Below are 12,097 nucleotides of genomic sequence, written 5' to 3'. Positions count from 1 at the left end.
GTTGTGTCCGGAGAGGTCAGGTTGCTGCGGCCCGGTCAGTCGGGTGGGTTCTTGGGCGACGTCTTAAATCGTGGTAAGAGTTTGTTCTGGAGACTGCAGAAAGGGAGGGAGAAGGCGGAGAAGGGCGGTGAGCCGAGGCAGCCGGAAGAACTGGCGGTCTAGCGTTAGGAAGTCCTCCTGGGGGGGCGGGCTACTAAGGGGGTGAGAGCAGAGACAGGAAGGAACTCTGTTTTTTTTTTTTCCGTAATGTTCTCCGTGTTTCAGATAGAGAGGGGTTTGGAGTGTGTGTTGGGCAGTCTTAAGTTGTACGGTGGCGTGTGGCGAGGTGTGCTCGTGCTCTGCCTGTCCTCCTAGCTGCAGTGTCCAGGCCGGAGGCGTCCCCCTTCAGTGTGACCGTGCCCACCAAACGTGCCGCTCCATCTTCGACTCTGGTACGATTGCATGTTCTCTGTGGAGCTACTATTCTTACTAGAATCGCTTTGACCTTGAGCTAGTCATCCGTTGTTGAGTCCTTGACACAGTACATGTTGTATTTTTTACAATCAAGTGTGCATGACAGAAGGGTCTATATAGAATACTTGAAGGGATTGTATGTACACTCCTACAACCACACTTCGGGTTAATAAATAAGGCATTGCTTTCGTTACGGGGTGGTTGAGGGGGTGACAGTTAGTTGAGGAGGCCACAGTTCTTGAGCATGTGGGTAAAGTATGTATGATGGTAAAGTGTCATTGGGAAGGGTGTGGTGGAACACGCTTGGGGGAAATATCTAGAAGCTCCTTTAGAGGGACAGTAAAGTTTGCTCTAAAATGCTGCTTAGAAGCCACCTGTGTTCACTTTTGTAATTCCAGCTCCTGGTCCACCAGGAGGGTTACGACCCTTCATTTGATTGGTTTTTCCACCTGTGGTATATTCCTTAAAAAATGAGTTTTCAGGGTGTTTCCACCATGCTGTGTAAATACAATTGGGATGCCTTTGTTGTCAGACTCATGCCCTTGCTCGTTCTTATATTTGGGAGATTCATACTTTTGCTTGTCTTTTTTCTTTTGCTGTACAGCATCCTATGATGTTTGCCATGATTCTGTTGTCATTTGACACTTGGGTTGCCTACAGTTTGGATTCTTGAGAAAAGATTAATCACTTGTTATACACATGCAAAGGCTCTTCCAAAATAGTGCTATCCAATAAAAATCCAACGCAGATCACATACAATTTTAAATTTCCTAGTAGTCACATTAAAAAATTCAACAGTATTTCATCTAGCCAAGTATGTCCAAAATACCATTTAAAGATATAATGAATAATAAGTTATTAATGAAATATTTTGTTTTCATACTGTCTTCAAAAATAATGTGCTACACAAAATAAGATACATGCTTACAAGCTGTGTCAGTTTGTGTGCTACGCTTTTGTACACCCAATCGTGTTTGTATTTTGTAGTTTACAGTTAAACGTGTAGATTCATGGAGTGAACATTGTGGCACACCGAGTTAAGCTTCTGATTGGAAACACCATGGGTCATGTACAGGTGTCTGGGATGCAGTCTGCTCTGCCTTGCTGTTCACTCAAGCTGGAAGGCAACAAATCATGGTCTCAGAGCCTGGTCTCCTGCTGCTGGCGTATGAGGCCCCTCCGTTCCCAGCCACTGTTTGGCCTGTCCAGCTCTTTTCCATCGCAAGCATTTGTTGCCTGAATTAATGGCTTGAAGACTTTTCTATCTGTTTTAATAAATTTTTGAAATTTAATTTTTATTGGCAAGTCAGGTTTACAGATAGGAGAGAGAGATAGAGAGAAAGCTCTTCCATCCACTTATTCACTCCCCAAGTGGCTTCAGTGGCCAGAACCGAGCCAATCCAGGGAGCTTCTTCTGGGTCTCCCATGTGGGTACAGAGTCCCAAAGCTTTGGGCTGTCCTCTACTGCTTTCCCAGGCCACAGCAAGGAGCTGGATGGGAAGTAGAGCAGCTGAGGTACAAACCGGCACCCATGTTATCCCAGTGGATGCATGCCAGGTCATAATTTTTTTTTAAAAAGATAGATTCCTAAACCCGGCGCAGTGGCGCAGTGGTTAAGGTCCTCGCCTTGCACACCCGAGATCCCGTATGGGCGCCGGTTCTATCCCGGCGGCCCTGCTTCCCTTCCAGCTCCCTGCCTGTGGCCTGGGAAAGCAGCAGAGGACGGCCCAAAGCTTTGGGACCCTGCACCCACGTGGGAGACCTGGAAGAAGTTCCTGGATCCTGGCTTCAGATCGGCATAGCATCGGCCGTTGCGCTCACTTGGGGAGTGAATCATCGGACGAAAGATCTTCTTCTCTGTCTCTCCTCTCTGTATAACCGCCTTTCCAATAAAAACATAATAAAAATAAATCTTAAAAAAAAAAAGAGTGAGCTGGCAAATGGGAAGCCTCTCACTCTCCTTTAAAAAAGAATAGATTCCTATCCCTGAATTGCTCTAAATATATTTTAAGATTTTCTAATAACTGATTTGAGAACCTATTTTGAAATTTAAACTAATTCTGTTTCCCAGCTCTGCAATTGGGCCTTTCACATTTCCCATGTCCATAGCTAACATATTGGGCACTGCAGATGTAGAGTAGCGTTGCTGGCTACATGGTACTAAAATATTCAACTTTTTAGATCATACTAGGTTTTCTTGGGCCCCTGGCATCCATTTGGGAGACCCAGATGGAGTTTCTGCCTTTGGCCCTTGCCAGCTCCAGCATTCTGCCTATTTGGAAAGTGAACCAGCAGTTTAAAGAAACTTATCTGTCTCTTTTTGGTTATGCTACCTTTCAAATAAATATTAAACATTAAAAAAGTGCTTCCCAGAGCTTTTGGAACTATGTCATAAAAGAATTATTTCAAAAAAATATGTTGAAAAAAGTTTTTTAATTTCATCAGTCCCATAAAACAAATAGGGAGATAAATTTTTACTATCCTCTGGAAAAAAAATGAAAGTGCCTCAGATATTATATTATATTATCTATATTATAGAAATAGATCCTTTCTGAAATATTTTAATTAGGTAATAAACATATGAAATTATTGAAAGATGTCTGTGTAGGAGAAATAAGGCTATGTTTACTTCCAGGTTTTCTTTCAAAGATCTTCCAAATCATTATTTATGATTCTATTAATAGGTATAATGATAAATAAGTATAGTTAGCATTTTATTTTCAGTATAATAATATAACCTAAAAATAGTGTTTGCATCATACTAATGCTTCAACTTTGACTTTCAATAGCTCACTATAAAAATCTGGATCCTTAATTTTGTACCATCTTCTTTGTACACAGATATTCACCTGTATCAAAATTCTAGAACTCATATTTGTCAAAATGAAAGTGTCTTCTGATCTCTTTGAACATTAAAAAATATTTTTGTTTTTTGTTTCAAAAGCAAAATGAAAAAGAGGGTTCTTCCATTACTGATTCACTTCACAAATGACCACAGTGGCTGGGTCTGTGAGGGCTGAGATCAGGAACTTGGGCCGCCATTCGGGTCTTCCTTGTGGTGGGACTCAGCTTTTGAGCCATGAACTGCTACTCTCCCAGGGACGTTGACATGAGGAACTTGCATCAGAAACAGCCATGGACTCAAAACTGGCCCTCCAATATGGGATGCTGGTGTTGCAAGTAGTGACTTAATCTGTTGCACCACAGTACCCCTTTTAAATATTTTTAAAATAAGATGTTATTAATTAAAGAGATCTTTAAAAACATGACATAAATAAGCCAAGACGTTATCATTCTAAATCAGTGCTTCTGTGTTTTGCCCTATATTGAATCTCAAAAATCAGTCTGAAATCTGAAACCGTAATTTTTCTCCTTCAAGTTATTGAACGCACCAAATCTTTTTGTAAAGGGATCTTCACTTTTATTTTTTATTTTTAAGATTGATTTATTTTTATTGGAAAGTCGTATCTACAGAAAAAGGAGAGACAAAGCTCCATGGTTGGAGCTGAGCCACTTCATGCAAGGCAACCACTGGATATCAGGCTACTAGGCTACCACACCGGGCCCCCCAAATAATCTTTTTAAATGAGTTTTGTAGTTATAACGTGTGTTGGCGACTGTCTTTTCATTCTATGTTAAATATGCAAATCAGTGTGTTTTTGGTTATCTTAACACGTTTATTAATATTAAGTAGATTGATGTGTCAGTGTGTACTTTTTTCATCTTGGAACTGTTTAATAAACATTTCACCAACTATATCTTTACTATCTTTTAAAATGAAGTAGAATAATATTAATATTCTGAATATTGAGCCTGCTCATTAGTGCAGATATAGTTGAAATCACTTGGTTGACTTTATTTCAGAAGAGCAGTGATTATAGAAACGGTGTTGCTAACATCACACAGAGTGTGGTATGGCTTTCCAATTAACTCATACCCTTAATTTGAAATTCATCATCATCTAAATCGGGGCTGAGATGTGTACTTTTATATTGCCTATAAAATAACACTAGTAAGACTGAAGTCTCCCCTTTGAGGACATACTTTAAGGAAACAAACCTGTTGACTAAAATTGGTCTAATTCAGGAATAAGAAACTGCAGTCTATAAGCAAAGCTTTCACCACTGTCTATTTTTGTTTTGTTCATGAGCTGAGAATGTTCAGAAGGGTTTTTTTTTTTTTTTTAAGATTTTTATTTATTTATTTGAAAAGCAGGATTACAGAGAGAGATCTTTCCTCCACCCACAGGTTCATTGCTCATACCGCTGAAATGGCAGGAACTGGGCCAGGCTGATGCCAGAAACCTAAAACTTTATCCAGGGCTCCCATGTTGGATGGCAGGGCTCCAAGTACTTGAAGGACCCATCTTCCGCTGCTTTCCTAGGTCCATTAGCAGAGGGATAGGAAGTAGAGCAGCCAAGATTTGAACCAGCACCTATATGGGGTGATGGTATCACAGCTTATACTTAATATGTGTACCACAATGCTGGGCCTCTATTAAAAATTTTTTTCTGGGCCCAGCAAGGTAGCCTAGTGGCTAAAGTTCTCACCTTGCATGTGCCAGGATCCCAAATGGGTGCCGATTGTGTTCCAGCTACTTCACTTCCCATCCAGCTTCCTGCTGTGGCCTGGGAAAGCAGTAGAGGACAACCCAAAGCTTTGGGACTCTGCACCCACATGGGAGACGTGGAAGAAGCTCCTGGCTCCTGGGTTTAGATCAGCTCAGTTCCAGCTGTTGAGACTGCTTGGGGAGTGAATCAGTGGATGGATGATCTTTCTCTCTGTCTCTTCTCTGTAGATCAGATTTTCTGTCAAAAATAAATAAATCTTGGGGAAAAAAAGAATTTTTTTCTGAGACATTTATTTGAAAGGCAGAGTTAGGGAATGAGTTGCATCTGCTGATTCATTCCCCGATGACTCCAGCAGCTGGGGCTGAAGCCAGGTTCCTGGAGCTCCATCCTGCTCTCCCATGTGGGTATCAAGGACTCACTACTTTCCCAGGCATGTTTGCAGGAAACTCATTGAATGTCTGAGTCACAGGCAGTGACTTAACCCAAAGCACTACACTAGCCCACAAGAATTTTTTGAAGATTTATGTCTTTATTTGAAAGGCAGAGTTACAGAGAGAGAAACAGAGAGAAATCATCCATTGCTAGTTTACTCTCAAATGACTTCAGCAGTTGGTACTCCTGGTCAGGACAAGGAGCAAGGAATTCTGTCCATGTCTCTTACAAAGGTGCCGCTTTACCTGCTGCTTTCTGAAGGACATTAGCAAGGAGCAGAATGGATGCCCGAGTGGCAAGCAGCAACTTAACTCCCTGTGATTGCCCCCTAAGAATGGTTTTTTTTTTTAAGATTTATTTTATTTTTATTGGAAAGGCGGATATACAGAGGAGAGACAGGGAGGAAGATCTTCCGTCCAGTGGTTCACTCCCCAGGCGGCCACAACGGCTGGAGCTGAGCCAATCCGAAGCCAGGAGTTCTTCTGGGTCTCCCACACGGGTGCAGGGTCCCAAAGCTTTGGGCTGTCCTCGACTGCTTTCCCAGGCCACAGGCAGGGAGCTGGATGGGAAGCGGGGCTACTGGGACTAGAACTGGTGCCCATATGGGATCCTGGGCGTGCAAGGGTCACGCTGGGCCCAGTAGTGTTGCTTCTTAAAAGAATCATTTAGCAAAGGAGATAACAAAACTGTGTACATTTTTGTTATGCGTAATTTTATTTTTTTAAAGATATATTGTGGGCCTGGCGCGGTGGCGCAGTGGTTGAGGTCCTCACCTTGCACGCCTGGGATCACATATAGTAGGCCCAGAAGAAGTTCCTGGCTCCTGGCTTCGGATTGGCATAGCATTGGCCGTTGCACTCACTTGGGGAGTAGGTCATCAGACGGAAGATCTTCCTCTCTGTCTCTCCTCTCTGTATATCCACCTTTCCAATAAATAAATCTTTCAAAAAAAAAAAGACAAAGATACATTGTAATTTTATTTGAAAGTCAAATATACAGAGAGAAGGAGAGACAGAGAGGAAGATCTTCTATCCATTGATTCACTCCCCAAGTGACCACACTGGCCTGAACTGAGTCCATCTGAACCCAGGAGCCCAGAGCCTCTTCCAGGTCTCCCACATGGGTGCAGGGTTGTAAGGCTTTGGGCCGTCCTCTACTGCTTTCCCAGGCCACAAGCTGGGAGCTGGAAGGGAAAGCAGGGCCGCCAAGCTTAGAACCAGCACCCACATTGGATCCTGGCGTGTGCAAGGTGAGGACTTAAGCTACTAGGCTACCACGCCAGGATCCATGTTACACATAATTTTGTATTAGGACTTTAAAATGAAGAAAAAGTATTACTTAGAAGTTAGGAGCGATGGTGCTGAAACCAAATTGCAAGAATGTGAAATTCTAATTATACCATTTACTGTTTTTGTTACCTTCACAGAGTTACTCAATTTCTGGAAATCTTACTGTCTTCGTAAAATGAAGTTGGTCTGAGTTTAAGTTCTGATGTGTTAGTACTGGAGCTAAAGCCGGCATTTTCTCCTCGTGAGTTAAGCCGCCATATTAAAAAATGGCATCCATGTTGGTGCCGGTTTGGGTCCAGGTGGTCCACCTTTTTCTTTTTTTCTAAGATTTATTTATTCTTCAGCTGCTCCATTTCTAATCCAGCTTTTTGCTAATGGCCTGGGAAAAGCAGCGGAGATGGACTAAATGCTTGAACCCTTACTGTCCATGTAGGAAACCTCAGTGAAGTTCTTATTTTCTGGCTTTGACCTAACCCAGCCTCAGCCATTGTAACCATTTAAAAATAAACCAGCTGTTGGAAGATCTCTCCGTTCTTCTCAATTGTGCTTTTCAAATAAATATATAAATGTTTAAAAGAAGAAGTGGAGTTAGTACTTGTGCAGTATAGTGTACCTGTCACATAGGTCCTAATAAACATTTCCTGTTACTACAACAAAGAAGGGAAAAAAAAAACAGTAAATGGTAATCTCTGCATATTGAAATTACTGGTTAGGTTTTCAAATTTCCGGTCTACAAATACTGATTTGTCAGTGTTTTATAAAATCTGTCAACTCGGGTTTTTTACATATTTATCTTTTTTTGAAAATATAAACCATTTGACTTCACATGTAAAGAGCAAATTGGGCTTTTTCAGGTCTATAATCTGCCTTTCTCCCTTAATGTAACTCTTTCCTAGGCATGGCCCCTGGACATGGACATGGGCATGGGCAGGAACATGGTCACAGTCACGGTAAAATGGAACTTCCAGATTATAGGCAATGGAAGATAGAAGGGACACCGTTAGAGATCGTCCAGGAGAGGCTGGCTGCGCAAGGGCTGAGGGATCCATGGGCCCGGTAAGAGGAATTCATTTAGATAGTGTTTACCTTATAGGATTAATATGTATGTTCCTTTTCAATGTATTCTCTTAACAGTCATGGAAAAAATGGCTTTTTTTAATACAGAGTTTCAATATCAGCTTTTTGAGGTATCATTTATTTATGGTAAAATCCAATCTCTATAGTTTGTCTTTTCTAAAGCTTATACAGTTAGAATCAGCCGTAAGAGTTCTTGTTTTGTTCTCTTACGTCACGTAATGTTTTTGAACATGTGTTGCTTCTATGCCTAATCCTGCCTTTCTAGTGCTTTTCATATCCATTATATGAGGTCTGTCCATGGATATGACTCATTTTGTTTGCCATTTACTAGTTTTTGGCTTTTGGCTATAATGAGTAAAGGTGCTATAACCATTCAAGTAGAAGTCTGTGTGAAAGAATATTTTCATTTCTCTTGGGTAAATACCCAACAGTGGGATTTCTGGATCATATGATAAATGTTTAGCTAACTTTGGAACAAATTGACTTGTCTGGGAAAGCGTATGTTCTAGTGATTAAGACGCTGGTTGGGATGCCTGTGTCCCTCTCTGAATACCTGGCTTCTGTTCTGGCTCCAGTTCTGGCTCCTGCTTCTAGCTTCTGACGGATGCACGTGCTGGGAGACTTGGCTTGATTTCCTGGCTTTGACCTCAGCCCAGCTCTGACTGGTGTACATGTTTTGGGGCAAACCAGCAGACTCACTGTGTTTTTACTCTTCCTCACCTTTTCTCCCTCTCTGCTTCCCTCTACCTTAAAAAAAAAAGTCAAAATGGCTGTGCTGTCTTGTGTTCCCACCAGCATTCCGTCAGGATTTTATTTGCTCAGCGTCCTCACTAGCACTTCGTATTATTAGTTTCTGTTCTAGCCATTCTAGTAAATATGATCATTATGGTAATATTGAGGTTTATAAAATGAATAATATATGAAAATGAGTAACTTTCCTTCTACTCCTAGAGAAGTTTTTGCTCTTGGGGGTGTTTTGTTTTTTTTTTGCTTCATTGTCATTGTTATTCTGTCAAAGGAGTATTGAATTCTGTCAAGTGGTTTTTCAGTGTAGAGAGAGTATCATAGTTTTGTTGTTTTTTTCTTTTTATATTCTGTTACTTATGTTGACTTTCGAATATTCAACTGCTTGTATTCCTGAGGTAGACCCTAATTCATAATGTGTTATTCTTCGGGATATTTCTGGGTTTCACTTTCGGAAATTTTGTTAAGAATGTTTACATTTATCTTCTTAAGGAAAAGGCAGTAGTTTTATTCTAACATCTTTGATTTTTACACCTAAAATTATGTTTAATTAACATTTATTTTCTGTAAGTCATATTTTTAAATTAAAAACTTTTTGGTTTTCCTGACAGTGTTTTTTTTCACTGATTTATCTTTACCTGTAGAACATGACATTTTTTTGACCTGTATTTACTTCGCTGTCGAGAGTGCTTAGACAAATGATTACCAAAGCAGAAAAAGCTGACTTCTAAAGTTTAAACTGCTGTGCCAGAGACCAGGTGTGAAGCTCTCGAATAGTAATGGTGCTATCAAGTGTTTTACCTTCCTCTGCCAAAATATCTGACACATAAGCATGTTTAATCTTTACAACAACCCTGTAAACTACAAAGTAATCTCTGCCCCTGACCCCAGATATAGGGAAAAAATGGATGATATTAGTGTGGAAACAATGGTATTACCCACTTTCCTTTGCCCTTGACCCTTTGTACCCTGATCAACTAAGTAAGATTATTAAAAAAAAAAATTAATCACTAAATAAAAGAGTAAGTCAATAGTGCCATGATGTACTTAAATAGCAGAATGTTAAACTTGTAACTGTTACTAAAGGACTGTACTACTGTAATATGGGGGAAGGTGGTGGCATGGGACAGAAGGGAATCACCATACCTACAGAACTGTATCATGGAAAATAAATCCCAGAGCCTATAGAACTGTATCAATATTAATAATAATAATAACAACAACAAAAAACAATCCATGGCATTAAGAAAAAAAAAAAAGAGATAAAAGGAAGTATCTTGCCAAAAAAAAAAAAGAGAGAGAGAGAGGGTGTGAATCCTGACCAGTTAAGTATCTTGCCCATCCTGAAAGGCTGTGATTCTAGTAAAAGCAGAGAGAAGATTAAAACTGTCTCCTAATTTCATCTTTCAGTCATGCAGTGACAGGTTTGGCTGTGCCACCTAACTGATATGTGACAGATGGGTTCAAGGGAAAATTTTTTTAAATTTGAAAATTATAGGGCCCGGTGCGGTGGCACAGTGGTTAAGGTCCTCGCTTTGCACGCCTGGGATCCCATATGGGCGCCAGTTCTATCCCGGCAGCCCCGCTTTCCTTCCAGCTCCCTGCCTGTGGCCTGGGAAAGCAGTTGAGGACGGCCCAAAGCTTTGGGACTCTGCACCCGCGTGGGAGATCCAGAAGAGGCTCCTGGCTTTGGATTGGCATAGCATCGGCTGTTGTGCTCACTTGGGGAGTGAATCATCGGACGGAAGATCTTCCTCTCTGTCTCTCCTCTCTGTATATCTGCCTTTCCAATAAAAAAAAAATAATAAAATAATAATAATAAAAATTGAAAATTATAAAAAATTCTGAGTAATAATGTGTAGGAAATATAAAATCATCAAATGCTTTTTAGTTTATTTTGTACATGAAGCTTGGAAATGCATTCTTAATTAACCTTTGCCACAGAAACTCCTGAATTTATCTTCATATAAATTTGCATTTATACGTGTTAGAAAGATAAAACTTAAGTTTGATTTTACTCAGTGAGTGTACACAGCTGGTGTGTGATTATAATTTTTCCTTTCTTCTAGCAATGAAGCGTGGAGATACATGGGTGGCTTTGCGCACAATGTTTCCTTTGTTGGTGCAATACTGAAAGGATTCAAGTGGGGATTTGCTGCGTTCGTGGTGGCTTTGGGGGCTGAATATTACCTGGAGTCCCAGAGTAAAGACAAGAAGCATCACTGAAGGTAGTGCCTCAAAGTCTCTTGGTGGCTTCCTGACTCATGTGAAAATAAGATTTCTTCACTGTAGCCTACACAATATGCTTATCCCCTAAAGAATGCTGATAAGATTTAATAAAGTAACTTTAAAAATTACTGATCGGTTTTTTAGTCTTAAAAAATCTTAGGCCAAATCAGATTTAGCTGGCACCTAGCATGGGTTCGGTATTAGCAGCAGGGCATTCTGCAGGCGGCGAGCACGTACATGACTGAGCAAATGGATGTGCTCTAGCATGTTTAAAATGGGAGCTAGCCTTGCTGCTTTACCCATCCTCTGAAGATGGTTTGAATTACCTAGATTGTACTGTAAAGTTCTTGCTGCGTGGTATGTCATCTGTGTTTTCATTTGTGATGGCAGACTCTATGCTTGCTTTAATCCTGGTTGTTTCCCTGTGGTAACAAGCTTGATGGATTTTTGTTTTGTGTCTCTAACAAGAAACTAGACGTTTGCTCCGTATCATTGACTTCTACACTTTTAATTAAAAGTCTTACTTAAGCAAAAAGTGCAAAATGACTTGTTGAGAAGGAAATGATTATTGAAACAAATTGCAGGGGAATTTTTCTTTGTAAATGTCTTATTTATAAATATACACTGGAGTAATCACGAAGTAAATGAGACACAGGGATTCCTAATAAGCTGATAGTAGTTGTTGGCTTGTGGTAAGAGGAATCACAAAAGCAATTCACTTCAAAAAAGGTAATTAAACAGTTTGAAAAGGAGCAGTGGGCAACTCAATGTAGCAAGATGTTATAAACATTGTAACGAAGAAGAAAAACATTTAACATGTGAGCTGTAATGAAAAGAGTGGTGAGGTGACTATGTAAATAGTCAAAGTAGATTTTAGAATAAGTATCACTTGGTGATAAAAAAGGAACATTTCATAGTAGAAGGGTCATTTTATTCAGAGGGAGAGCATACAGAATTTTAACTGTGTGAACATAGCTTCAAAATATATGAGGCAAAACGGGAAATAGGCCAAATACAATTAACATTCAGAGACTTCAATACTCCTTTCTCAGTGATTGATGTGACAAGTAGATGAGAAATCATTTGGTCTGTAGAAAACTCAGATAACACTATCACCTGACTTGTAATCTGTAAACTGAACAAAGTGAAGCACTTAAATACCTGGGGCATTTACCACAACAAACATTTTAAGTGAGGCTCAATAAATTTAACAGGATTGAAATTACACAAAGTATTTTCAAATCACAAGGAAACTGAATTTAACAATTAACATCTGAAAGATATTTGGAAATAAGATAGCAC

At 40.1% G+C, this 12,097-nt stretch overlaps 1 protein-coding gene across 7 annotated transcripts; it reads left to right on the top strand.

The window, feature by feature from the left end:
* The first annotated feature begins 6 nt into the window (after nt 1-6).
* LOC121168109 (NADH dehydrogenase [ubiquinone] 1 beta subcomplex subunit 3) lies at nt 7-10,914 on the top strand. 7 transcript variants are annotated; one of them, XM_040997895.1, is made up of 4 exons: nt 15-43; nt 355-431; nt 7,642-7,801; nt 10,636-10,914. In XM_040997895.1, the coding sequence occupies exons 3-4, from the start codon at nt 7,644-7,646 to the stop codon at nt 10,790-10,792; spliced, it is 315 nt and encodes a 104-aa protein (XP_040853829.1). In that variant the 5' UTR covers nt 15-43; nt 355-431; nt 7,642-7,643; the 3' UTR covers nt 10,793-10,914. The 7 variants fall into 7 exon arrangements, with proteins under 7 accessions (XP_040853828.1, XP_040853831.1, XP_040853829.1 ...); XM_040997896.1 differs by lacking the exon at nt 15-43 and adding an exon at nt 6,883-6,986 and having other exon boundaries at nt 265-431; XM_040997894.1 differs by lacking the exon at nt 355-431 and having other exon boundaries at nt 7-73.
* The last annotated feature ends 1,183 nt before the right edge of the window (nt 10,915-12,097 follow it).

This window comes from Ochotona curzoniae, unplaced genomic scaffold (assembly GCF_017591425.1).
Source record: "Ochotona curzoniae isolate NIBS_2020 unplaced genomic scaffold, NIBS_Ocur_1.0 patch58, whole genome shotgun sequence".
Taxonomy (NCBI): domain Eukaryota; kingdom Metazoa; phylum Chordata; class Mammalia; order Lagomorpha; family Ochotonidae; genus Ochotona; species Ochotona curzoniae.
This window is presented reverse-complemented; position numbering and strand designations above follow the sequence as displayed.

Excerpts from the sequence above, each read along its gene's own strand:
- LOC121168109 (XM_040997894.1), top strand. The coding sequence starts at position 7,644 with ATGGCCCCTGGACATGGACATGGGCATGGGCAGGAACATGGTCACAGT. Across the intron at positions 7,802-10,635 it reads CTGAGGGATCCATGGGCCCG|CAATGAAGCGTGGAGATACA; the intron begins GTAAGAGGAATT and ends CCTTTCTTCTAG.